Consider the following 27095-nt stretch of genomic DNA (forward strand, 5'->3'; position numbering starts at 1 on the left):
AGGCAAGGTTGTAATGTACAAGGAGAAACCAAACTGGGGAAAGGGTGGGGAGGGGTTGTTTAGGGAATAAGCAGAGTCATCCCAGGGTAGGAGGGTAGGATGGGTTTCAGATGACCAACTGAGTGAGTGAGGGGATAGCAGGCAGAGGAATAACTATGGGTGGATGGGGTTATGAGAAACAAGGGAGGGAAGGGCTGGCATGCAGAGGATTGGTTGGGACTGGGGGAACTGGAGCCCAACATGGAAGGGGTAGATGCAGTCTCATTAGGGGTTCGGGTGGGGTTAGTTTGGATGAGAGGGAGAGGGTTCACATAGACTCATGACTGGGGGAGGAGGAAGGGTCTTAGAGCTTGAGGGAGGCGTTTCACACAAACTCATACCTTGGGAAGGGATTGGTTTGATGGAACTGGGAGGGAAAGTGACACTTCTGTTGTAATGTCTCTTAGGACCACATTGTCAGGGTGGGAAATCAAAGCCAGCCGTGGGGCTGTGTGCACAGAATGACGTGCAGGGTGTGGTCAGCGTCTGACACACAGTGGCACTGGGGATGCGTAGCTTGCTATTGGGCTGCAGGTGATATTGTCATGGTGAGGGGAGGCATCTGCAGCCTGAATATTGGGAATACGTAATACAGAGGGGTTAGTGGGTACTTGAAGCTCAGTTGGGGATGGTCTCTTCATGTACTGTGAGACTTAAAAGAACAGTTCTGTATCTACATGCACTTTCAGGCTCTGGGTTGACACATCTCCATCAGATGACACAAGTGACTAACATGACTTAGCTAAACATAACATGAATCTGAGGGACACGAAGGCACCAAGGAGTGGGAGCTTAGGTCACCATTAAAATAAGATGGCATATAGAATCAGATACAAGCGCTCTCACATCCTGAGATGGTGGCTCATAAAATCAAATTGTATTTACAAAAGAGCATTATATATATAGTGAATGAGCATCCATGCCACCAGTGTCTAATCATAATTTCTTAACTTATGTACTCTACTGCTATACCTGGGTGCAGCCCCTAAGTCTGCAGCAGAGGTGGAGGCAGCCTGCTGACTGCTCTGTTGTCTGAGATGACTTCAGTGGGCATCTTCTGGGAGGCCTTGGGCTTGGAGGGTCCTGGCCTACTTTGGGATCCCCTGCCCTGAGGCAGGTACACCCTCCTCAGCCTGAGCAGCTGGAGCTGATGGGGGTCACAGGCAGAGAGGATTGGGAAGAGCTGGACACGCTTGGAGTTTCCTGTGTGGATGGCCCTAAGGTGTCCAGAAAACACTCCTGCACCCTTTGTGTTATTGAGGGCCCCTGCCTGATTCCTTGAGGAGAAGGGACACCTGGAGGAAGGTTAAAGTGCCTTGTCACTCTGTTGCCTAGAACAATGGAGTGCAGGTCCAGAAACCGCTGGATTGTGGCCTCCAAGGCCGCCAGGACCTTTCCCATGGAGACCTCAATACGCTCACATGCCAGAGCCATGACATCAGAGAGAGAATGCAGACTGACTCCTCCATCATTCATTCTAGTCTGGTGACTGCCTCGGACCACCCTGCCTGATGTTCCCCTGCCTGTCCTTGTATGTCCAGCATGTGCGCGCTGGCCGACTGCAGAGGCTCATTATCTTACTTGGACTCAGCAGGTGCCTGTTCTCCAGCAGTCTTCTCAGTGCCACAGACCTGGGCTGTACTGCCTCCGACTGCAGAAGAGATGTGTCTGTGAAAAAATATATTTATGTAGAACCACTCTAGCTATTCACACAATATTAATTATTTTTCTACAACATGCTTCTTGTCCATGTTAAATATTTCATGATATTTACTATCAACATCCTGCACAACCATTTACATTTTTATTAGCCTGTACTGGAAAATGTATTTTAGCTTTTGATGAACAAACAGAAGTTTAAAAAAATTCAGATGAAATAATGAGTTCCATTAAGTGAGTATTGACAGTAACTGAATGATGTGTGATGGGAAACCAAGTTTTTTATTGAGTCGGAATTGAGTGTACCATATTTATAGACAATTTGTTTTGAAGTATAGTCACACCATAATTTCCTATTTAACCACCTAGGTAATGGCATTATGTTGATAAGTAGGATGACCATATATATCACAATTACAATTAGGGTACAAAAGAATTATTTTTCTGTATTGGTGCCACTCATGGTTTGACATAGGGGGAATAGTTTTACCAGCTATGGGGTGGCAGGGCTGGAATCGAGGGGGCTGGGAAAATAGTGGGGACTTCTGTTGGGGCATCTCCCCGATGCATTCACACTGCCAGAGAAGTTTCTCACCAGCAGGCAGGTACCTTAATCTGCTGCCCACTGAACAAAAGAGGGCAGCTAATTACCATATTTAAAGCCCCAATTAGGGGCGATTTAGATGACCCTCTTCATTTTGCCAGCAGCAAGGCGGCCCTGTAATAGCCCAAGAGGCTATCAGAGCCAGAGGCTCCATGGTGCAAAGAGGGCGCCATGGCAGGAAAGGCCCTCTAACCCCTCTGCCCTCATGAGCCATTCCACAGGGTTTGCCCTCCCATCAGAGGGGCCTGTCTGTATTTATATGAGAGCTTATCTCTCAGAGGGCACCTCTCTGATTGGGCGGGCAGCATCAGCATTCCACCTACTGTCCCTAATTGGATAGTGAGCATTGAAAAATCAATTAGGAGGATGTCTCCAGGAATATCTTTGTGCCAGTCCTGCTGGTGGCAGTTGGGACCATATTTAGCCCCAGCATGGGGTCCTAGAAGCCTATGGGAAAATCTAAACCATGATGACAGAGTCAATTTTTTTAATAAGGGGAGGTGTTGGAGTAGTGGTATTGTCACTGGCCTGGCAATCCAGAGACCTAGAGTAATGCTCTGGGGATCTGGGTTTGAATCCCACCATGGCTCAATTCAATAAGTATTTGGAATTATAAGTCTAATGACGACCATATAACCATTGCTGATTGTTGTAAACACCCATCTGGTTCACTAATGTCCTTTAGGGAAGGGAATCTGCTTCCCTTACCTAGTCTGGCCTATATGTGACGCCAGAGCCACAGCAATGCGGTTGACTCTTAAAAATGCCCTCTGAACAAGGGCAATTATGGATGGGCAATAAATGCTGACCCAGCCAGTGATGCCCACATCCCATGAATGAATTTTTAAAAAGCAACCCAGTAAATTGCAAGACTTTATTTTTCAGCTGCATAAAAGGTACTTCTAGATGCAAGAATGTGACTAGTGCTGGAAAGGCTGCATGTATTAGGATCTCCAGGTATCCTGAGCAGGTGGTGATGGGACTTCTCCTTGAACTGCTGCAGTCCTTGCAGTGATTGTGTTCCACAGTGGTACTAAGTAGGGAATTGGAGGATATTGATCCAGCAGCAGTTAAAGTACAGTATTATATTTCTAAGTCAGGTTGATGTGTGAGTTGGAGGAGAATTTGGAGGTGATGCCGTTCTCATGAAATTATGGTTCTTATCCTTCTCAACGGTGGAGGTCACAGGGAAGGAGATGCTGCGGAATTATTTGACACCATGAATTGCAATCCTCAGTGCTATGCTGTGGCTTAATAAACACCATGAAAGTGAAGTTAAGGGTAAACCAAACCCGTTGTTTGTTGAATAGGAAAGCACTTTCCTTTTCATTGAACAATGTGTAGTTGCAGAAGGTGATATTGAACTTCCCACGTGTTCTTTCCAGTCTTTTCAATTGATTTTTTATCCATTATTTGCCACTTCAGGCTTATGTTCTCTGTGCTTAACACTTTCAGTGTAACAAGTCACTTCAGAAAAAGAAATCTCTACTTGGCCTTTATACATTACTGTTTCTCTTTGTTCACTATCACCTATGATCTTCCACCGGTCAGTGGATTGCATAGTTCTTAATTCTGCCATTTCATTTTGGCACTTCACTAAGTCTATGTTTCCAAACACCATATGCCCCAAATTGTCACCCATTTTTCACTTTTTATATTACCTTTAGTATTGTAAATTCTATATTGCTTCACCTCATTAAGAGTCATTGTAAATTACAGTTCAGCATTGATTAAGGGTATAATTTATAGCGATTAAGACAGATTAATCATTGATAATAATTGTTCTGAAATCCATTAATCATTGTTTAGTGCACAAAGAGTAATTGAACTTACTTTCATGACGTCCCTCTTTCTATAACCACCAACTCATTAAAATTTGCCATTTCAAGTTCATCTTAAGGTCTAAGAATGAATGACTAATGAGATCAGTTTCGGCATTTTGATCATGACACAATGCAGATTGCTAAATGATAAATTAGGCTTTAGAACAAATGGCAATAGAAAATTCTAATAAATAAAAAAGTAGAATTTCTGTTATTAAAACTATTTGTTTGTAGCAATCATCAGTCATTCAATAATCACTTAGAGTACAATTAAGCAGAAAATAGCCAATTACCAATGCTATCATCAAGTTAGACAGAATCAGACTTATGTGGAGACTAGTGTATCCCAATGAGATTTTTTTATACACAACCATAGCTGGTTCTCATACCATAAATATTAATTGGGTTATACTATATTAAAATAGTCAACAAAAATAAAGATAAATGTTAGATAAAAGGGGGCAAATAAACACTGGCAGAGAGAGGGAAGAAATTTGCTTGCATATGTCATTTTCCAGGTAGCATTGCAAGCTGTTCCCTGTGCAACCTCTGTGGCATTCTTCAATAGCATCAATGATATAGCATGGACCAGTTGGGCCAAATGGCCTGCTTCTGTTCTATAAATGCTATATAATTCCTTGTAAATAATTGAGAAATAATTACAAGAAAGCAGATGTTTCTGATTGTTACTGTTATTAGAGCACATAAGTCCATAAGTTTAGCTCCATAACAATTCTAATTCTCATAACTCATATTTGGCTAAGGAATGGCTTTTAATTTCTTTCTCCCTCTTGTGTTTGCAATGGCACAGGTAGTTCTGAAATCTGGACCTGGCACTTTCTTTGGCTTAGCTATTTATGGTGATTATATCTTCTGGACAGACTGGATGCAGAGATCTATAATGCGCTGTGATAAGTACACGGGAGGAGATGTTAAAGTTCTGCGTTCAGACACATCACATCAACCAATGGGAATTATGGTTGTATCTAATGATACCAACAACTGTAAGTTTTACTGAATATGCTGATGTTTGGATGTCATTTTTTTCCTAAAAGGTTGTTCAATATGTCTATACAGTGCACATAATTATTTACCTGCTCTTTTTACATGTTTCATTGTGATAAACACATTATATTGGATAACAACAGTGATGTTCAAAACTTCCTGTAATAGCTGAGTCAACAGTGAGAGAGATCCTGGTCTGCTGTTGTCATTAAGTGAGCTTTTCCCATAATATTGCTTCCTCTGGTCCCTTTGCATCCTTGGACGCAGCAATGTTGAGTCATTTCCTCAGTATTGGTATTAAGAAGCCATTACAAATAATGTCAGAGGTGGGCATGTTTCACTTGTCCAGGTTTAATCAGCGTGCCCTAATCTTGACAATTGATTTCAACCTTGTCCATACTTCAAAACGGCTTTCCAGAATGTTAATCTTTTCATGCAGCTCTTAAAACATTTGTGACTTTTTGAGTTTAGTTGAGCTAAAGAAAATCTGAATATGCTTCATTTACATGTATTTTGCTTTACAGCATGTAATTTGAAAAAGTACCATCAAAAAATATTAATCCATCTGAGTGAAAAATTTGAGAAACAAAATTAAGCAGATTATCACCAGAATCTCCTCTCATTATTTTTTTTTATTTGTGGAAGATTTAACAGTGTAGTTAACATCTTAAAATGCATATAGAAAATGAACATTTAACAGCATTTAAATATCCATGGCGCCTTTGTCTATTTGTCCCTGATTTTCAGAAACTGTGTCCCTGATTTGCACACTTGCAGGCTGAAACATATGAGTTCTACTACTAAAATAAAAAATCAGATTTTATAAATTTAAAATAATAGATGTATCATTACATATGACACAGAGATAGATTTTTTTAAGCATGAAGAAAACTCCAAAACCTACCACTCATTGTTTAATGTCAAAATCTTAATAACAATATAAATTTTAGCATAGGCTATATGAAGGATAGTTCAAATTAATTAGCTTGTAACTGTACAAAGTAGTTTTAGTGAACTATTAGTATAATTTGGGTTCATTTATGGAAAAGATTTAATAGTTGTTTGGTAGTACAGAATTTGAATATTGCTGAAAAGAGATACATATTGTCGAAGCTTTTCATCTTGTACTCATCAAGACAATTCGCAAGAATACTAAATTATGAAGGGATTCAAGCCTACCCACTTACCTAGCCTTTGTAAGCTACCTGGTCAATAAATGCATTAGGATTCCTACAGTTCCACCAATAAGATTGGTATTATCAGCAACCTCATAAATAGGGCCAGAGCTGTTTGATTACTGTGCAAGTTTGATGCTGAAATAGGACTCATCAAAGCCATCCTGCAAGATAATAGCTACCCTGATCATATCATAGCTTATTGTATATCGCCCAAACTCATAAATGGGCCTAAGGCCACCACTTTCGGTCCTGAAAAGTTCTCAGTCTACCTCAGATTACCCTGGAAGGATAAGGTATCTCAGAATTTTGAGAAACAGGTGAAACTAGCCATTTCACATGAGTGGTATTTGCCACTAACAGGATGCTGCTGTCAAGCCAAAAAGACGTTCTATCTATCACACAAATAATCTGGTTTATGAATTTCAGTAGCAGTGTGATACTAGGTATGTAGGCCATCTGATTAGTGGACTGTATCAACCAGCATGTCCCTTCCACTGTTCACAACAGGCAAAGTACAGACCATACCCAACCAGCCAGTGCTTGTAAAACTAAAACAAAGTGTCCAATATTAGATGTGATTCCGTGATTGGACAACATTTGTTTAACAATCCTGAGTGGCAACCAGTTTAGCATTATCAGTCAGGCTCATAGTATGGCACTCTTATATGTGCTAGAAACTACATATTAATATACAGGATCCTGTCCTTTGCAGACAGAAAGAACATGTATACACACGTTGCGCCTTTTTCAACTGAACAAAATAGGTCACAGCCATGCTCTGCTTCATTCCTCAGGGCAATGCCTTAACCATTGGGAGCCAACTGCCTGGTTTGAATTTAAACAGAGCTTGGCAGTTAACTGACAATTATCAGTTAACTGGCGCATTCTCTGTGGCAATGCTCTCTCTTATACAGTATGAATTGTTGTTCCCTTTATATTTGGTATTTTGGAGTTTTAGCAAATTGTCCTGATGAGTACAAGATGAAAAGCTTTGGCAACACCTGTCTTTTTGCAGAAAACATTTAAGTTATATTCAAGACTTTGGCTGGAATTTTCAGGCCCTGCAGCAGCGGGTTCCCCCACGGTGGATGCAGCGACCATTCAAATGTCCATTGTCTTCGGTGGGATCAGAAGATTCTGCCAGTGGGAGGGGCTGGAAATTCTGACCCTTGCCTCATGCTGGTGGGCTTCGCACCCACCTACATTTCAATACAGTCTGATGAAAAGTCAAATTTAAAATTATTCCAGCATTTTATCAGGGCATCTGGCAGTTTTTAAATATTAGCAGAAGTATAAAGGTCTTTTGAATAATTTTCTTGGATCTAAAAATGATCAGCAGAATCCAGAGCTTCTTGTGGCTTTTCAGTGGCCTTTAACAAGGAGTGAACAAGTTCTGGTGGAGACTTGTTTTGCTTATTAGTAAAGACATATTTCAATAGTGACAGGAAATCGTTTCTATTAAACTAGGTGAACTGTCTCCATGCAAGATAATGAATGGGGGTTGTCATGACCTTTGCCTGCTGACTGCTGATGGCCAAGTAAATTGTTCTTGTAGGGGAGAGCGTATACTATTAGATGACAACAGATGTGTTGGTAAGTTGATTTTTCTCCTCCCCCAACTCCCCCGCCCCCAACCAAGGATTGAACTATTGTGGCTATCAACACTTCAATATTATTAAAAAGTAATAAGTTATGTGTAATTTTCGACATTCTTTTACATATTTTTGGTGGGTCTGTTGAGTTTGTTTGAGCATCAAATGCTGAAATCATTATCTGACGAAAGGACATGAGGATGTTGGCTCTATCACAATAAAGACATAACTATTAAACTCAAGGTGTTTCCACTTCAACTGTTAATTTAGATCTTTCAACACTATTTGTCTCAGTTACTTCCAAAGGGTAAATGTTTTTAGTTTATATATTTGATGCTGTACTATTAATAATAATAGCCTAGTTAGTGTGCTGTGTAATATTGGTACACAAAAGCTTAACATATTCTATGAGGTGGGAGGTCACCAGCTGTCACCTCCCATGGGCTGCCAGAATATACTTGTGGGAAATTACACTAGGATAAAGACACCGATTGCATACTTTCTGTGGGGAGCTTGACTTGAAGAGAGCAGAGATCAGAGTTCCTATTAAAACACTGTAGCCCTAATCCTCTGACCTGCTTTCTCTTTTGAGTATGGCTTCCCACAGGGAGTGCAGGATCAGTAAATTTGCCCTACTCTGTGATAGCAACATTCTAATGACATTTGTCCCTATTTTAAAATTAATGCCTTTTGTTTTAAATGGATGAACACCTTTGTTGAAATAGCCGATAATTACATACAAATATATTAAGATTTCAAAGCTAATACCACACACTGCAGTTTCTAGACTGATATATTCCTTATGTTGTCACTTTGCATTCTCGAACTCACTGTTCTGCGGAACTAAACAAAGGAGAAGTAGATCCATTCTTAAAACAAGACCTCATTTGAGCTCCAAGTTGGAAATAAAATCTTAGTCTAAGATTTTTTTTAGTGGATGAATTTAACAATCTCAACAAGGCTGCCCAGAGAAGTAAGGAAGGGAGAGATGGAAACTATCTGATCCAATCCTGAACCACTAGCTATTTACTAGGGTCAAAGAGGTTCACAGTAAAAGGAAACTATAGGGTTGAAAATTACAAAATTAAGCATAAGCAACCATTGACCCCTCTTTTATAGTGCAAGGAGACATCCTGTATCTATGATTTGCTCTTAAATGCAAAATTTGTTTCAGCCAGAAACTCATCTTGCAATATTCACACTGAATTTGAATGTGGAAACAAAGATTGCATTGGATACCATTTGACATGCGATGGAATTGTTCACTGCAAAGATAAATCAGATGAAAAGCAATCATACTGTGGTAAGTAATCTGTTCTATTAGGTAGGAAGTGTGTGGGAATAGGCATTAGCTTTTTCACCCAGCATCATTACTCTCAACATTCCATCAGTAACCAAGATGAATAATCACTTGAGGCGAGAATTTCAGAAGTGACTTTTTTGCAATCTGTGACATATTTGCAAATCATAAAATCATCCCTCACTTGCCTTGACCCCATGTACTGAATGCTTTCAAAGCTGGTCTCTGATGCTATTTATCTAATCTAGCAGCTCTGATAAGGGCCCATTCCTTTGCACTATAGCCTGGAAGATTGCATAACATTGGAGAGACAAATTCTGAATGAGATACATATCGAAGATGAAGTATTGGCAAATAATTTGATTTTTTACAAAATAAGCATGAAAACTTGTATTTAAATTATAGATTATATGTAATTGTTAAATTATTGTAACATTGATAAGATAAAACAGAAGTGAGTTTAATCAGTATGCAGATGTATTTTGTACGTTAAGGCTCATTATGCAACAGTCTGGCAGAAAATATTCAGCGTTTCTGTCAAAATGGAAGGCCTGCAGTTTCTACAGATTGACATTTTCATTTGCCGCTTGTATTTATATAACATTTTTCACAACCTTAGGAAGTCCAAAGCACTTTCCAGACATTGAAGTACTGTTGTTATATAAGAGACAAAGCAGTCAATTTGTGCATAGAAAGGTCCCACAAACAAGAATGTGTTCACAACAATATAATTTGTTTTAGTAATGTTGATGCAGGTGAGAACTCCTCTTTTTTTCAAAATAGTGCCACAGATTTGCACCCATTTGAGAAGGCTGACTAGGGCCTTAGTTTAATATCTAAAAAATGCCACCTCTGACCGAGCAGCATTCCTTAGTACTGCACTAGAGTGATAGCCTACATCTCTGGAGTAAGACCGGTGGTGGCATTGTACAGGTAACTCAGAGGGCAAACATGTTGCACTGGACAATGGAGGAGAGTTATTGGAGAGTTATACATCAAAGACTGTTATAGGGAAGGATGATGCAACCTGGTCACCATCATAAGGTTGTCTTTTTTGACTTTGATAAGTGCCATTACATTATTGTAGCAGAGGAAGAAGTCACCTTTCAGATTTGAAAGGTGATAATGCATTCAAGGATTTCAGAGGGGGGAAAGTAAGTATGTGATATGGAGATGAATGGCAAGGAGAAAGGAGTTGAGGGTGGGCTTTTGGATGGAGGGTGATGACAAATGGGAGGGGGAAGTACCTGAGGAGAAGAACCATCTCATTGTGAGTGAATGAGAATGGTCTGCAGTTTAGTGGAAATAAGGTCAAATGAGTGAACAGTAGGTAAGAAGCCAGAGAAAGATGCCAATCAGAAGTTAGTTGCATTATTCAAATTTATTGCTTCAAAGGCAATATACCCTATATTAATGAATATGAACAAACTCAAACAAATGTGACTGTTCCAGTTTGGGATTTTAAAATGCCATTTTTTATTTCCGTAGTCAAGTATGAAAAAAATCAAGCAACAAAGTATATATATATGAGTTTGACAAATGATAAGTGTTTTAATATTTCCTGAAGATTAATTATGATATTATGAGGAAATTTCACCAAATTCTAATGAATAAGCAAATACACGTTGTCTTGAATATCAAGCATCTTAACACTTTTGTGACTGAAGGAATGCAGCATCTCCTGCATATCACCACCCAGGATGCATCAATGTAGCTGTTGATAGCAATTAACATGAGACAATCTCATTTACACATAGATTAAAGAAACTGCCTGTGCACTGATGCATTTTATGGCCAAGGGAAACCACATGTTTTACAACATTATGAAAAAACACACTAGACAGCAGACTTTAACTTATACACCTACATGAAAAGACAAAATAAATTTGATATCACACAATGTTAGCTGTTCAGAAGTACAATAGACTCCACATGAAAACAGCAGTGGGCATCATTATTCAAGCCACAATTATTTATTGATGTAAAACAATTTAGCTGACATAAATACATTTCTTGGAGCATCAGCAATGTTACAAATGCCCTAAGGAGGATCATACAAAATGCATTGTAGCTTAAACTGTTCAGAAACTGCTTTAACCTCATCAAAAAAGATTCATGAGTTGCAAAAGCTTATGAAAACTGGAATTCAGTTCCAAGAATGTGGGCATTGCTGGCAAGGTCATCATTTTTGCCCATCCCTAATTACCCTTGAGAAGGTGGTATTGAGTCACCCTCTTGAACCACTGAGGTCCATGTGGTGCAGGCACACCCACAGTGCTGTTAGGGAAGGAGTTCCCACAACAGTGAAGGAACAGAGATATAGTTCCAAGTCAGGGTGGCCTGTGGCTTGGAGCAGAATTTGCGGGTGGTGGTGTTCCTATGCATCTGATGCCCTTGCCAAAAAAGATTCATGAGTTGCAAAAGCTTATGAAAACTGGAATTCAATTCCCAAAGGTCAAAAGGACATCAATGAGGTACACTGCCACCAAAAAGAAATTTTAACATGCCCTCAGCCACTCATATCCCTGGCCTGGACTATCTGTGAGGAAATTATCCGAATGCGGTAACAGTAACTGCAGCCCCAAGTTCCCATTCATCAACTTTCCCGCACTTTACCTTCCCTCTAACCATGACAGCGTCGAAATGTCTACAATACAAAAATAAAAACCACCACAATATTAACATCTCAAACCAAAATAATAAATAAAATCATCCCATATTGCATATACAAGTCAGCGAATTACTCTTGTGCATTCCCTTAGTGCCGGCTTTGTGTTTTTGTCAGTCCTATTGCTCCTGCTGCCCCAGTGGCTGCATCATGGCAGCTGGAAGGCTGCTGACTTTCAGTGGAGGGAACTGCAAATGGCCCTGGATGACAACTTCAAACAGCTCTGAGCCCAGCAGTGGACTGCTCTATCTCGGGATGGGTGTCAGCAGTTTGGGCTTGCTGACTGACAGGCAAAGCAAGGGCACTGGTGAAGTGACAGTGGTGGGGGAACAAATGTTGTCTTCTTGAGAGAGAACAGCAGGTGCGTACTCCATGGATTTAGTGTTACTGCCTTGGAATGGTACTCAGCAATCCTACTAATCTGTTGGAGGACAGATTGCTGGACTGCTGTGACATCCCGCAAAACTTCTTGTACACAGCAATTCACAGGCAGCAAGGTGACCTTACATAACTTCAGTCTGAACTTGCACTGCAACCCCCAGACTTAAGGCGAGTATGGAGCAGGAGGGGGGAAAGGGTGGAGGTGGGAGGTTGTGGGGGTACCTGCTTGTGCTGCAATAGAAACTGAGAGACTGAACTTCACATTGTGTATTATCATTGGGTTCACAAGCACACTAACTGAGTTAGCCATGACTTCCATGCTTGAAAGGATGAGCTCTAAACTCTACAGAAAGCCCTATGCCAAGTTGTACTGGACTCCTCCATACTCCATGACATCGAGTGTAGGCTTTCTAGCATGCTTCTCAAACAACCTAAAATAGTGTTCTACATACCCACCAGCCTTATTTTGTAGAACACATGTGCAACACTGCCCTCTAGCAAGCTGGCACATGCACCATCCTTGCCTCCTTCCCTGGATGCAGGTCACACTTGCTGTCTCATCACATGCAGATCCTGCCTCTTTGTTGTTCAGTACATTTTGCTTGGGGTCAGGATCTCAGCTGGTGGCTGCGAGTGTGAAATCAGGTGATCGAAGTATATCATCATCATCATTGTCTTCTTGCTGTTCCAGCATTGCCTGGCCAGATTGCACTTCTTAGGTGGCTGAAAGGAAAAAGCCACAAAGGTAAAGTTGTGATGTGGGGTGGGGGGGTGGTGGGGTGGTGGGGGGGGGGGGGGGTGCGGGAAGGTTGGGTGTTGGGGGCAACTTGGAAATTAGAATAGCGTAGCGGATGAGGAGGAGGTGGGATTTGAGAAGGAAGATTACCTGTGAGAAGATCATCACCTTCAATGTATGCAGTATCTCAACAATAGATCTCCTAATAACTTCCAGTGCTCTCTCCTTCATGAGTTGTCTGGATATGCAAGTGCATTTGCTGCTCTTGGTCAGGTCCTCCTGCCTTGGGTTGTGTGCCACCTTCTTCTGGATGAGAGAGGGAAGTGCATCAGTAAGTGTTTTTTTTACTCTTTCCAAGAATGTGGGCATTGCTGGCAAGGTCATCATTTTTGCCCATCCCTAATTACCCTTGAGAAGGTGGTATTGAGTCACCCTCTTGAACCACTGAGGTCCATGTGGTGCAGGCACACCCACAGTGCTGTTAGGGAGGGAGTTTCCGCAACAGTGAAGGAACAGAGATATAGTTCCAAGTCAGGGTGGCCTGTGGCTTGGAGCAGAATTTGCGGGTGGTGGTGTTCCTATGCATCTGATGCCCTTGTCCTTCTTGATGGTAGAAGTTGCAGGTTTGGAAGGTGCTGTCAAAGCAGTCTTGGTGAGCTGTATATGGTATACACTGCTGCCACTGTGCATCCATGGTAGAGGGAATGTTTAAGTGATGGATGGGGTGCCAGTCAAATGGACTACATTGCCTTGGATGATGTTATTCTTCTTCAGTGTTGTTGGAGCCAGACATTGTTGAACATTATGCAATTATCAGCAAACATCCCCACTTTTGACCTTATGATAGAAAGAACATCCTTGTCGAAGCAGTTGATGATAGTTGGGCCTAGGGCACTACCCTGAGGATCTGCTGCAACAATGTCCTGTCGAGGTGGCCTCCTTATGAATGCTTGGCTGTGCTCTAGGACTTACTAATAGATTAATTCAGCAAGGGCCTGTTTAGACAGGGTGAAGCGGAGTGTTAGCTTTGATTGATTGGCATCTTTCTGAAGCTATAATAAATAATTCTTTCTTTGATCAGTTTTTTCAATGTCTCTATATTTATTTGGATAAGATTATGTAAAGTGAAGTGAGGTAAAACTTCTGTTATTGATACTATAATGGCTCTGTCTGCATGATACTGTTGTAGGGCTATAAGGGCAGCAATCTTTTCCAAAGCAGATTTTTTAATGTTTATTTAATTTCATCAGCATTTCGAGACTTGCCATTGTTATTATATGGCTCATTGCTTCTGTACATAGTGCATACTGGTTCCTCAGACTCCTCTGAGAGGCCGTGAACCACGAGTCCTTGAGAACGTGGCCCAACTCCACAAAAATTACGAGGGTGTATGAACTGGCTGCCCCTACGATAGAACTGGCCAGGTCGGGAGTGCAGGGTGCGGGCCCTGAAGTTAATTGAACCTTCTCCCCTATAACTTGTTTATTTGATATGTTTAATCTAGCATATAATCTTTTGATGACACTCCAGTGCATTACTGAGAGTTACTATATTGCTGGTGTCCTAATTAACATTTCTCCTTCAACCACGGCTACAAGCAAATTAACCGATCATTTATCTCACTTCTTTTTGTGAAATCCTACTGGAAATACAATGCCTCCTGCAATTGCTGATATCACAACAATAATTACACTTCCAAAGCAATTTATTGGCTGTGCAAGGCTTAAGGGTCTTCAATAAGACACTATATGAATGCAAGTCTCTTATTTCTTAATCTGCCAACATTAAAACTTTATCACCTTGTTAAAGCTATATGATAAATTGCAAATCAACATTATGACCTCCCAACTGCAATTTTGTATCCAGGCAGCTATTGCCTGCATGACACAAGATTGTGATAAAATTGCAGCCAGGTAAGCTCCCTCAGCAATTCAGCAAGTGAATGCAGAGAGGAACTGAGCTATACTCACCAGGAACATCCATAAACTGTGCTGTACAGAGATAATCTCAGTCAGAGTGTGATAGGGACACTACAGTTAGTTTTAGTGCTCCTGCAGGACCATTAGCCTAGATTTCTGGAGGGTATATGGCTACTGGGTGAAAATAGAATCAATGTCCTCTGTGAACAGCTTGATGATGCATCAAAACCACTTGAGTAGGTACTCGTGGAACTGTGTATCCATGCAAGAAAGCAATTCTTTGAGGGGGGAGGGAGAAGAATATTGAAATTAATGCAGGTAAACTATTACCTCTTTATGCTCATTAGCAAAAATATTACAATTCAAAAGCTTGATGTGTAGTTCATTTTATCTCTGACTGAAATATGCCAATCAGACATTGTTATCAACTCCCCCATGGCTTCTGCCCCGAAAATAAAGTCAAGGCCAGTGACTCAAAAGGGACTAATTGGGGAGAACTGTCATCAATAACAAGTAACTAGAATGTTTGTCAAAGAGAGTGATTTGACCAAATTGGATTCTGAGCAATACTGCATTCCAGAAACAAGAGAGTGAAAAGGCTATGATTTATACTGAAGACAAGAAAGACCCAGATTTGTTGGAAACATTCTCCTATTCCCAGTAATGTAGGTGTCAGGGCAGATGGTGACAGAAGAGAAGTGGGAGAGAAGCTTTAAGTCACAGAAATTTGAAATGATCACAGAAAAATTACACTTGCCACCTTGTTAAGGAAAACAATTAGGAGTGAGAAAGGTGAAGTTAATAGACTGCTTCTCCAATTAACCTCCAATCCAACTTTGTAAAATTGATCTCTGGATGCTCGAAACATTCATTGTCTTACTGAACACTATCGTCCATCAGTGTGATGAATTTATCATTGTGCTGTTTCACTTTTCTTTGGTTTCTTTGCATCAGCAAACAGGAGCTGTCGAAAAGGCTTTAAGCATTGTTACAATGGCCGCTGTGTGTCCAATGCAAAGTGGTGTGATGGGGTGGATGACTGCGCTGACAACTCAGATGAAGTATCTTGCAATAGTAAGTACTAGATTGGTGTTGCAAGCAGTATTTGCTCTGAACAATCTTTCAAATGACTTAGTCACCATCTAAGTGACCAAAATAGCAAAACTTCAATAATTATATCATGATCTGAGGCATTGTTTTCCAGATAGCTAGCTTCCTGAATTATTAGAGTTACTCCATTGAATTTCTGATTTTATGTTTCCCATGTTATCTCCCTTTTACTTTAGGCATGCAGCATAAGCTGCATTAAAGTTTTGTACAAATTCTATCAGTCAAATATTATAGTTTGCAATTGCCTATAAATTGTTTAATATGTATGAACTGTAATTTATTGACCAGCGTTTTCTGCATCTACCCTTGGCAGTTTTTATATTCCATTCATTCAGAAAATTAGTAATTTAAATAACTGAATTTTAAACTAAGAGCATAATTGTACCTTGGCCTATGTTTTGCCTCATGTTACAGATTCTACCTGCGGTGCAGCTGAATTTCGGTGCAGGAATGGGAATTGTATTGTCAAATCAGCACAGTGCAACCAGGTGATAGATTGTGTAGATGCTTCTGATGAAACAAACTGCGGTAAGTTGTAAGCTTTTGGCATCAGCTCAGTGTGTGCTGTTATTGGCATTTCACGGAAAGTGGATGCACGTTCACTGGCCATTAGACGTAACTGCTAAGGCACTATTTTCTTTATTGCTGCCAAAACACATATTTGAAATGTTTCACAGATTACAATGTTAAGGAAAATTCTATTATATCATTAATGCAATGTTTCAAATAGATAATAATTTGCAGTGATATATGGTATGTATCCTTTTCAATTGGATGCAAACGTTATTTATCTTGACTGGGTGATTTCTATCAATTCTACTTCAGGCAACACAGACTGCACTGGTTTCTATAGAGTTGGAGTTAAGGACACAAATTTCATAAAATGTAATGGCACCTCCCTCTGCATCCTCCCATCGTGGATTTGTGATGGTTCCAATGATTGTGGTGATTACACAGATGAATTAAATTGCCAAGGTAAATATCCTTTATAATTTACAATAAAATGAACAAACATTAGCACTTGAAAGTTCATCATAATAAATCCTTGCACCCCAGGCAGCTCTGAGGAAATTACGCGAGCAATATTTTGAGTGTTTTATTACTATGATCTGTCAGAGATAAATATTCTTTTCATGCTGCATACCACTGATGGGAAATAATGAGTCCTTTTTTGTTTTACCTTGGGGGTAAGTTCACATTTACAGCTTGGCCAGCTTCCTTTGTCCCACTATTACAGGCTGAGCTTTAGTTGTCCATGCCCTTGGCTCTGGAATTCCTTCCCTAAAGCTCCCATTTCTCATTCCTCCTTTAAGGTTGTTTATATTCTACTCTATGATGAAGCTTTTTGTCACCTATCCCAATATTTCCTTCATTGGTGTCAATTTTTCCCTCAAATGGATGCATTTTGATTTGTTCAACTAAACTAAGGTCCTGTGAATTTAGCAGTGACAATGCATGTACAAATCAGGTGTCATCATTGCATTGCCAAATTCACCATGGTTGCGACTGCTTTTGAATTTATGGCCCGTAGCATCCAGATTAACCATGAGCACACAACAGGCAGTTTCTAGTTTCTGGAATGGTGCCAAGGATTAGTATTACAATTTAAACTGCTAGCAAGCTGTTTGAACTTTGATCCCATATTTTGTGATATTATGTGAAATTATCATTTGGATTACTACATTGTAATCCACTTTCACCTGTCAAACATTCTCTGTATTATAATTTTTTGGGGCGTATAATAATGTGCTATACTGGGTAAAACCTGAAAGTTATTGCCATCATCTGCCATGAAAGAAAATGACAACATGCAGCTATTCATGTTTATATTACTGGTGAACAGCAGGTTATGTGAAAAGCCTCAGACCCAATCCTCTAATTGCATTATTAAGAAATGTGTGAACATTAAACAGATGTGCTTTGAGACTTAGGTTGGTGGAAATTCTGAAGAGTAACATCTTATTTAAAACATATGATGATTGACATATTTATAACATGGGTCCCAGAACAGTCTCTTTAGCAAAGCTAATGTTCTTTTTTTTCATTATGTAGATTCCAGCAGCACAGCGGTAGCTTCTGTGTATTGCTAACAAAGCTCATATCTTTTGCCCATACATCTACTACCAGTAATTTTTCATCACGTAACAAGATGTTCATAGCATGCATGGAGCCTCAAAGTATCTCTCATATGCAGATAAATCATTATAATCATTACTTGCAGAAACAAAAGGCAGGGTCGATTTTGACTAGTGTGTGTCTGAGTTGACAGGCCCAAGGAATCAATGGAAGTTCGTCCTTGAGCTTCATCATTATATTTTGCATGGACTGCAAGCACTGGCCACCTGCTTTGCTAAGTCCATGAGGAGGAATTTATAACGGGGATTATTCGGGGGTGGCGGGGGGTGCGCTGGGTGTGGGGGAGGTATGGCAAGGGGGCAGGTGGTGTTGGTGGGAAGTGCAAGTGCAATTGCAACTCCTGTGTTTACAAATAGTTTTCAGTGGGGCAGGGTGAGAAGCTGTAGAATCCTGACCAGGATTAATTTTAAAAAGGGGTCCATTGTTTGTAGCTCAGAATGCCAACAAAAAAGGCCGCCATGTAGTTAGTAGTGCCGCCAACCCCTGTGTAGATTGAGTACAGACCACCCCACTGCTAACTTGATCTGCATTGCACAGGTTTATGCCTGAAAAACGAATGCAATACAAACCAATTTCTACGCCGACCAATGTCCTGATGCCTCCATTGCTTCTAATTATCCAACAGCATTGTGGGATGTTCAATGCCATTATTGGTCGTCCACCTGAACTAGTAAATTATATTCAAATGAATACATTTAAAATATTAAAACTGAATACAGCTGTGAGGACCCAGGTACTATTTTAGAAACAGAGTTAACTTCCAGGCTTTAAGCCTTCGTTTAAATATTTTTCTAAAATTCTGTTTGCATTTATTTTTTTGTCTTTTTAAACTGTGAAATGTGATCAGGTGTAAACAGCACCTTAAACAGGTGTAAACAGCACCTAAGTGGAATGAATTGGACATATTTTCCTGAGTTTCTGGTCCCTTCATGGCAACAACTTTCCCTTGCTGAGAAAGTGGGCTAACTTTCTCTCAGGCCTCAGCCAACAGTGGAAAGAAATCTCTGAATCTGTTGTTTTAATGAAAATTAAACAAGATAGATTAGCCTTTCCAACTGCCATTATTAATTCTGGGTCCTATAGTCATTCTAATTTCAAAGCTAAATGTGTAAACATCCATTTATAGGTGGATAAACATTAGGTTGTTGTGTCACATATTATGAGATTATACTTCGGGCGGAATTTTCCAAGAAATCCACCAAGTGCAGTGGCGGGTGGGTAAAATGGAGTCCTACCCACTGATGAAAATGGCGGGTTTTCACGTGGTATCTTCCCGAGCCCGCCTCATTATTTATGCATTCCCAGAAAACATGCCGTTTCCATGGTGGGCAGGCTCTCATTCACCCGCTCGCCATCATCCCGCTGTTGCATCATGCCGGCCGCCATCTTTAAAAGGCAGCCAGCAGAAAAGCCCTCATCGCCACCAGCTCACCACTGCTGTCCGGGAGACATGGCCAACAAAGGCAAAAAGACTGCAGCCCCTGCTTCAACGACGGGTCCCTCGAGCGACTGTTGGATACCTTGGAGTCCTGCCGGGATGTGCTCTACCCCCGCTCTAGCTGCAGGATGGGTAGCAATGTCACCAACCTGGCTTGGGAGGCGGTGACAGCAGTGGTCCGCGCAAATGTCCTGCAGAGGAGGATGGCCATCCAGTGCCACAAGACAATGAATGATCTCTTCCGTTCCACCAGGGTAAGTCACTCTTTTCATCACTCCCAACTCCCACACTCACAAGCCCATCACACACCCACAGGGCCCTCACTCATTGCCAGTGCAAGGGTCATCACCATTCACTGTTTCACACACACCGTCATTGTCCTCAGCCAGTCCATGGGACCACTTGCCACCCACACAGGCCAGGCATACTTATCATCTGGCCTGGCAGAATTCCTGATGCACCACAGAGTTCTCTCATTCTCCCTGTGTGCTCTCAGCACCTTTCAGGTGGGGCTGGCCCCCAAGACTTCTGTAGTAATGGGGCATTTGGAAAGTCAAAATACAATCCATCAGAGTCAGCATGGTTTTATGAAGAGTAAATTGTGTTTGACTAATTTACTCGAGTTCTTTGAAGATGTGACAAGCAAAGTGGATAATGGGGATCCTGTAGATGTAGTATATCTGGACTTCCAGAAGGCCTTTGATAAGCTGCCGCACAAAAGATTAATACACAAGATAAGATCACACTGAATTAGGGGTAATATATTAGCTTGGACAGAGGATTGGCTAACCAACAGAAAGCAAAGAGTCGGGATAAATGGGTCTTTTTCTGGATGTAACTACTGGGGTGCCACAGGGTTCGGTCCTTGGGCCCCAACTATTTACAATCTATATCAAGGACTTGGATTCAGGAATAAAAGGTACTAAACTAAACTAAACTTGCAGATGACACCAAAATAGGTGGGAAAGTAAGTTGCAATGAAGAAATCAGAAATTTACAAATGGATATGGACAGGTTAGGTGAATGGGCCAAAATTTGGCAGATGGAGTTTAACGTGGATAAGTGTGAGGTTATCCATTTTGGTCGGAAGAATAAAAAGGCGACTTATTATTTAAATGGAGAAAAACTTCAGAATGCTTCAGTGCAGAGGGATCTGGGTGTCCTCATGCATGAATCGCTGAAAGCTAGTATGCAGGTACAGCATGTAATAAGGAAGGCAAATGGAATTTTGGCATTTATTGCTAAAGGAATAGAGTATAAAAATAGGGAAGTGTTGTTGCGACTGTACAAGGCATTGGTGAGACCGCACCTGGAGTACTGTGCACAGTTTTGGTCCCCTTACTTGAGGAAGGATGTAGTTGCATTGGAGGTGGTTCAGACAAGGTTCACTAGATTGATTCCAGAGATGCGGGGCTTGTCTTATGAGGAGAGATTGAGGAGTTTAGGCCTATACTCGCTAGAGTTCAGAAGGATGAGAGGAGATCCAATTGAGGTATATGAGATGCTAAAGGGGATAGACAAAATAGATGTGGAGTTGATGTTTCCCCTTGTGGGGCATTCTAGAATGAGAGGCCATAGTTTTAGGCTAAGGGGTGGTAGTTTTAAATCAGAGATGAGGAGGAATTACATTTCTCAAAGGTTTGTGAATCTGTGGAATTCAGAGTGAAGTGGATGCCGGGACACTGAATAAATGTAAGGAGGAGATAGACAGATTTTTAATTAGTACTGGATTGAATGGTTATGCGGAGAGGGCGGTAAATTGGAATTGAGGCCGAAATGAGATCAGCCATGATCATATTGAACGGCAAGGCAGGCTCGATGGGCTGAATCCTGCTCCTAGTTCTTATGTTCTTATCACACCAGCATCTGAGACCAGTGATGCTGTGCATCAGCTCTTGAAGGGCTGAGGTGCTGAAGGTGGGCACTGCATCAGATATGTCAAAATTTCATGGGCGCATCTCTGAGATAGCTCTGATCATGGAGTGTAAGCGAGCTGCCCTTGGCCAGGCAGGAGTCAGATATTCTCAGAGGCTATTCAAAGGTCTATGGAGTGTCCTCACTGCATGTCATCATCCTCCTGCGATCGAGCGACTATTAGGGCCACCACCACATCTCCATGACAGGAGAATTCTCACAGAGGGTATTGGCACTGCAATAAGCCAGACTGGAGTCAAACGTTCACAACTGCAATGTGAGTATCTACAGGGACACCTCACTGCTTGTTGTCATCATCTTCCACAAATCTGGCAGCTATGAGGGCCTCCTCAGTGCACCTGCCTCATCTAGTCAGTGCGAGAGCCTCATCCCTATCATCATCACCACCAAGGATCTCCTTAACCCCTCATCCCCATCGGCGTCCTCCTCATCGGAGGAGACTTGCAGGTCCTCCATCTCCTCCTCAGCCAGCTCCTCCCCCCATTGTAAAGGGAGCAGCAGACGACGACAATGCATGACATCCTCTGCGGACTGTATTGCAGGGCTCCACCAGACCAGTCCAGACACTGGAACGCCATCTTCAGCATCCCAATGGTCTGCTCCACCAAGTTGCAAACTGCAGCATGAGCCTCATTATAGCATCGCTCTGCTGCAGACTGAGGCCACCGCATGGGTGTCATCAGCCACAGCCTCTGTGGGTAGCCTTTGTCCCCAAGGAGCCAACCCTGCAGCCTCTGTGGACCCTGGAAGACTGCAGGGATCTGTGAGCGATTCAGGATGTAGGCGTCGTGCACACTCGCTGGAAACTGTGCGCATACCTGCAGGATGCATTTCTGGTGGCCGCATACCAGCTGCACGTCCAGTGAGTGGAAGCCCTTGTGCTTGTTGAAGAAGTGAAGATGGAGACCTGAGCACCACATGAGTGCAGTCAGTTGCACCCTGCACCTGTGGGAATCTCAAGATCAGGGCGAATCCAACGGGCCTTGCATCCTGATTGTCCCTGTCCTGGGTGAAATGCACAAAGTTGTGTGCCATGGAGAAGATGGCATCCATGACCTCATGGATACATTTGTGGGTGGAGGATTGTGAAATCCCACAGAGGTCACCTGTGGAGCCCAAAAAGGAGCCACTGGCATAGAAACTGAGCACCGCAGTCACTTTCACAGCCAATGGCAGTGCATATCCTCCATGTCCCCTTGGCGCCAAGTCTGCAGTAAGTGGCAGATGTGAATCACCAAGTCCCTAGACATGTGCAGTCGTCAATGACACTGGTTCTCAGTCAACTGCAGGAATGGCAGGTGACATTTATAGACCCTGACTGTCACCAGGCGCCGACCAGCCACAGCTCGCTGTTGCTCCTGAGCAGCATGTGCGGGAGCCCCTGCTCTCCCTTCTTCATGTGGTTGCTGCTCCTGCCTTTGCACAGCCAGGAGCCTCAGTCACTCTCTCCTCCATCTTCTGACATCGCTGTAGGCCTTCAGGCAGACAGCTAGGTCACCAGGATCCATGATCCTGATGTGGTCCTCCTGCAGCATGAAAGAGAGAGAAACGTGATTATCATGGCTGTACTTAGCACCTTTCCTGGCCCTGTGTGACCGAGTGTCTTTGCAATACTGTAGCTCTGTTTACAGCCTGATGCTGAGCCCTTGGTTTTTAAAAGCATATTTTGTTGCATGTTGTAGCTATTACTATATAATGTCAGATGAAGACAAAATCAATGTGGGTGACTGTCATTTCAATATTCCCTCCCTTGTCGTAGGTGTCTTGTTTAATGTCTCCTAGGAACCTTTGACTAAAACTCATGATGACACATGAACATGAGTTCAGCTGCTTTCAATCAGTGGCAAGCTCATCCAGTGTTGCACTACCATAAGAAACAGCTCACTTATTTGTCACATACAAAGACAACATGGCGCAATCGGTTTCACGACAGCAGGAAGGCAAGTCACAATTGTCTGCTTAGCCCGCCAATGGTGAACCACATTTCCCGCCAACGTTCGTTGGGTAGCTCATTGTAATACATCAGCAAATCATTAAAAGGCCATCCGGCTAGACTCTTGGACCCCTGCCGGATCATCTGTCCATGTTGGTGGGAAAGTCGGGCTCATGCTGCTACTCATCATCTTCCACATATCCAGCAGCTATGAGGGCTTCCCAACTATGCCTACCTTGTCTAGCCAGTGTGAGGGCCTCATCCCTGTCATTGTTGCCTCCGAGGATCTCCTTACACTCATCCCCATCGGCGTCCTCCTCATCGGAGGAGACTTGCAGTTCCTCCATCTCCTCCTCAGCCAGCTCGTCTCACCGTTGGAACACCAGGTTGTAAAGGGTGCAGCAGTCGGCGACAATGGATGACACCCTCTGCAATGTATATTGCAGGGCTCCAGCAGATCAGTCCCGGACCCAGAACTTCATCTTCAACATCCCAAAGGTCTGCTCCACCATCATCTCCCACAAATCTAGCAGCTATGAGGGCCTCCCAAGTGTGCGTGCCTTGTCTAGCCAGTATGAGGACCTCATCCCCATCATCGTTGCCTCCAAGGACCTCCTCACACTCATCCCCATTGACAGAGCCGACAAGAAATGAAGTGACCCTCACATTGCATTTGTGAACGTTTGACTCCAGCCTGGCTTATGGCAGCGTGAGTACCCTCTGAGAGAATGTTCCTGTCATGAAGATGCAGTGGAGGCCTTAATAGTTGCTCATTTGCAGGAGGATGATGATGACATGCAGTGAGGACACTCCATAAATCTTCACACAGGCTCTGAGAATGTCAGTCTCCTATCTTGCCGAGAGTAGCTAACCGACGTTCAATTATCAGCATCATCGTAGAGACGCAGCCAAGAAACTTTAGAGGCATCTGATGCTTTGTCCGCATTCAGCACCTGAGTCCTTCAGGAACTGGAGCACTGTGTCAGTGGCCACAGATGTTGAAGACATGGGGCACAGCCCCTCCGTAAAGGTGCTGAGAGCACGCCGAGAGAATCAGAGAACTCTGGAGCGCCTGCCCACTACATTCTGGCAGCAATGACCAGCACCGCTGAGGTGCAGGCATCAGTAATGTTTCCAAGGAGTTTGCGGCCAGACCATCGCTTTGGTCAGGCCCTGGACTGAGGCACCTGCCTTTATCTTACGCAGAAAGGTTTTACATCTGAGTGACAAAAACACTGCTCATCAGGAGTTATAGACAGAGAGACATCCTTAGGAGTTTATCAACAATGGTGAACACTATGTACAAGTGATTAACACCTCTGCCCAGGCTGTGCAACTATCTTGGTTCCCCCGATCAAATGTTACTTGTTAAGTCCATGTTTAAAATGTGTACAGTTTCCTACTCAAAAGAGTTAATTCTCCTTAACTGTCCTAACTCTGCCGTTATATCTTGTGTCTCCACAGTGGAGGTGGAGGCAGCCTGCTGACTGCGACACCCTGTCTGTGATAACTTAGGTGGGCATCCTCTGGAGGGCTGAGACTTGGAGGGCCCTAGAATGCGTTTAGGGTCCTGCTGTGTGGCAGTAGCACCCTCCTTGGCCTGTGAAGCTGGATCTGTGGAGGTCACAGGAAGAGGGGAATCAGATGGGCCGGTCACTCCCGGAGGATGGGCCTGGAGTGTGCACCTGCTGATCCTCCTCCCTATTGTTGCCTGCAGACCCCTGGCTGTCTCCTTAAGGGAAGGGGTAGCTGGAGGGAGACCATGCTGCCCCGCATCCCACTTGTATACACACCGTTGTAGGCCAACTATGGCGTCAGCAATGAAGTTCAGCCCACCTAGCAATGCAGGAGCGACATCCTGGACCAAGATGTCCATGGTGGCCACCATCCTACCAGTGTTGAACTGGGTGCGTTGGCATGCTGGCACTATCACCTCAGACTGATGGCGGATGGACTCCTCCATCGTGCCTTGCAATCTGAGGAGTGCAGTGGACATCCCTACCTGATGTTCCCGAGCTTGCCTTTGCAGCTCCAGCAACTGTGACATGACCGAGTCCAGAGGCTCGTCATCTGACTCAGCCTCAGCAACGATCTGGCCTCCAGCGGTCCTCCGAATGCTGGGGACCTGGGAAGTCCCTGCCGCTGCCTGCTGTGGATCAGATAGTGTGATGTGCTCACCAGATTGTGATCCTGGGGCTACTCTAAACCTTGATCCCACTGAGGTATTTGTCTCTGCGCTATTGGAGGGTGTGGGTGCGCGCTGTGATGGAATTTCGAGAAGGGTGCCTTCAGATTCCCCTTCAGAGGTTTTGTTCAGGGCTTGATTGGAGGCCCTGGGTCATGAACTCTGTCGGTTGTTTCCCAGATGTGCCTGTGAAAGCAAGGAGAGATAGTTAGCATGGCAGTGGCCTGTGAAATAGGACACATTGCTCACCGTATGGTTGCCTGATGGATGTTGAATTGCTGGATCTTAACTTGGTAGAGCAGCGCTGACCACACCGTCAGCACAGGACCGGTCCAGATCCTCACTGGCCAGCTAGATGGCTCTGTTTTCAAAGTCCGTGAGGACCTAGATTTCAGGGATTCAGCACTGGTCTGCAACCTCTCTCTCTCATGTTGTGTGCCAGCTTGTCCTGCATGGATAGAGATGGAGAAAGTGTAAGCAAGACGCCTGCCGGACCAGATGATAAGTATTCCTGGCCTGTGCTGGTGGTGAGTGGCCCCATGGACAGGCTGAGGACAATGAAGGTGTGTGTGAGAGAGTGAATGGTGATGTCCCTTGAACTGGCAGTGAGTGAGGGCTCTGTGGATGTGTGTTGGGCTTGTGAGTGTGTAAGCTGAGAGTGACTTACCCTGGGGAAACGGCAGGGATAATTCATCCTCTTGCGGCACTGGCTGGCTGTCCTCTTCTGAAGGGCAGTGACACTGACCACTGCTGCCATCACCTCCCAAGCTGGATTGGTGATGTTGCTGCCCATTCTGTGGCCAGAGTGGTGGTACAAGGCATCCCGGCGGGCTGACACAGCACCCAGCAGTTGCTCAAGGAACCCATCATTAAACCAGGGGGATGTGGCCTTTTTTCCTTTACTGGCCATGTCTCCCGGGCAGCAGTGGTGAGCTGGTAGCGATGAGTGGTGTGCTGGCGGCTGCCTTCTAAACATGGCGGCCAGTGTGATGCAACGGCAGTGTGATGCGGGGAAGGCGAATGAGAACCTGCTCGCCATGGAAATGGCGTGTTTCCCAGGAATGCATAAATAATATGGTGGGTTTGGGATGATAAGGCGTGAAAACCCGTCATCGCCATCGGCGGGTAGGATGCCATTTTGCCTGCCCGCTACCACATGTGGGAAAATTCCACCCAATGTTTCCGATTTTTTGATAACTGCACTTTTGATGGAACGCCAATGTGGAAATCTTCCTGATTTTCATCTTAACAGGTCTGGCAATATATTCCATTCCTAGGTGAAATGGACAGGAAAAGGGGACAACTGTCCACTGCGCTATGCTGCTGTAGGTTGCCAGGAAAGATGGGGGTTGGGGGGTGGGGGGCAGGGTGCTTTCTCAGTGGGTTATCCAATTAAGGCCTACACTTGCAGTGTAGTCCCAGCAGTGCTATAGGTTTATGAAGCAAGAATAGAT

The 27095-nt window shown here is 43.2% G+C and overlaps 1 protein-coding gene across 1 annotated transcript in view; it reads left to right on the forward strand.

The window, feature by feature from the left end:
- LOC121284946 (low-density lipoprotein receptor-related protein 1-like) overlaps positions 1 to 27095 on the forward strand; it is a 1922347-nt gene that overhangs the window by 1553539 nt on the left and 341713 nt on the right. Inside the window, exons 44-49 of the mRNA XM_041200912.1 lie at positions 4941 to 5129; positions 7776 to 7905; positions 9079 to 9203; positions 15859 to 15978; positions 16429 to 16542; positions 16840 to 16989. Of these exons, the coding sequence (XP_041056846.1) occupies positions 4941 to 5129; positions 7776 to 7905; positions 9079 to 9203; positions 15859 to 15978; positions 16429 to 16542; positions 16840 to 16989 (828 nt within the window). The remainder of the gene's footprint in view (positions 1 to 4940; positions 5130 to 7775; positions 7906 to 9078; positions 9204 to 15858; positions 15979 to 16428; positions 16543 to 16839; positions 16990 to 27095) is intronic.

This window comes from Carcharodon carcharias, chromosome 12, assembly GCF_017639515.1.
Source record: "Carcharodon carcharias isolate sCarCar2 chromosome 12, sCarCar2.pri, whole genome shotgun sequence".
NCBI lineage: Eukaryota > Metazoa > Chordata > Chondrichthyes > Lamniformes > Lamnidae > Carcharodon > Carcharodon carcharias.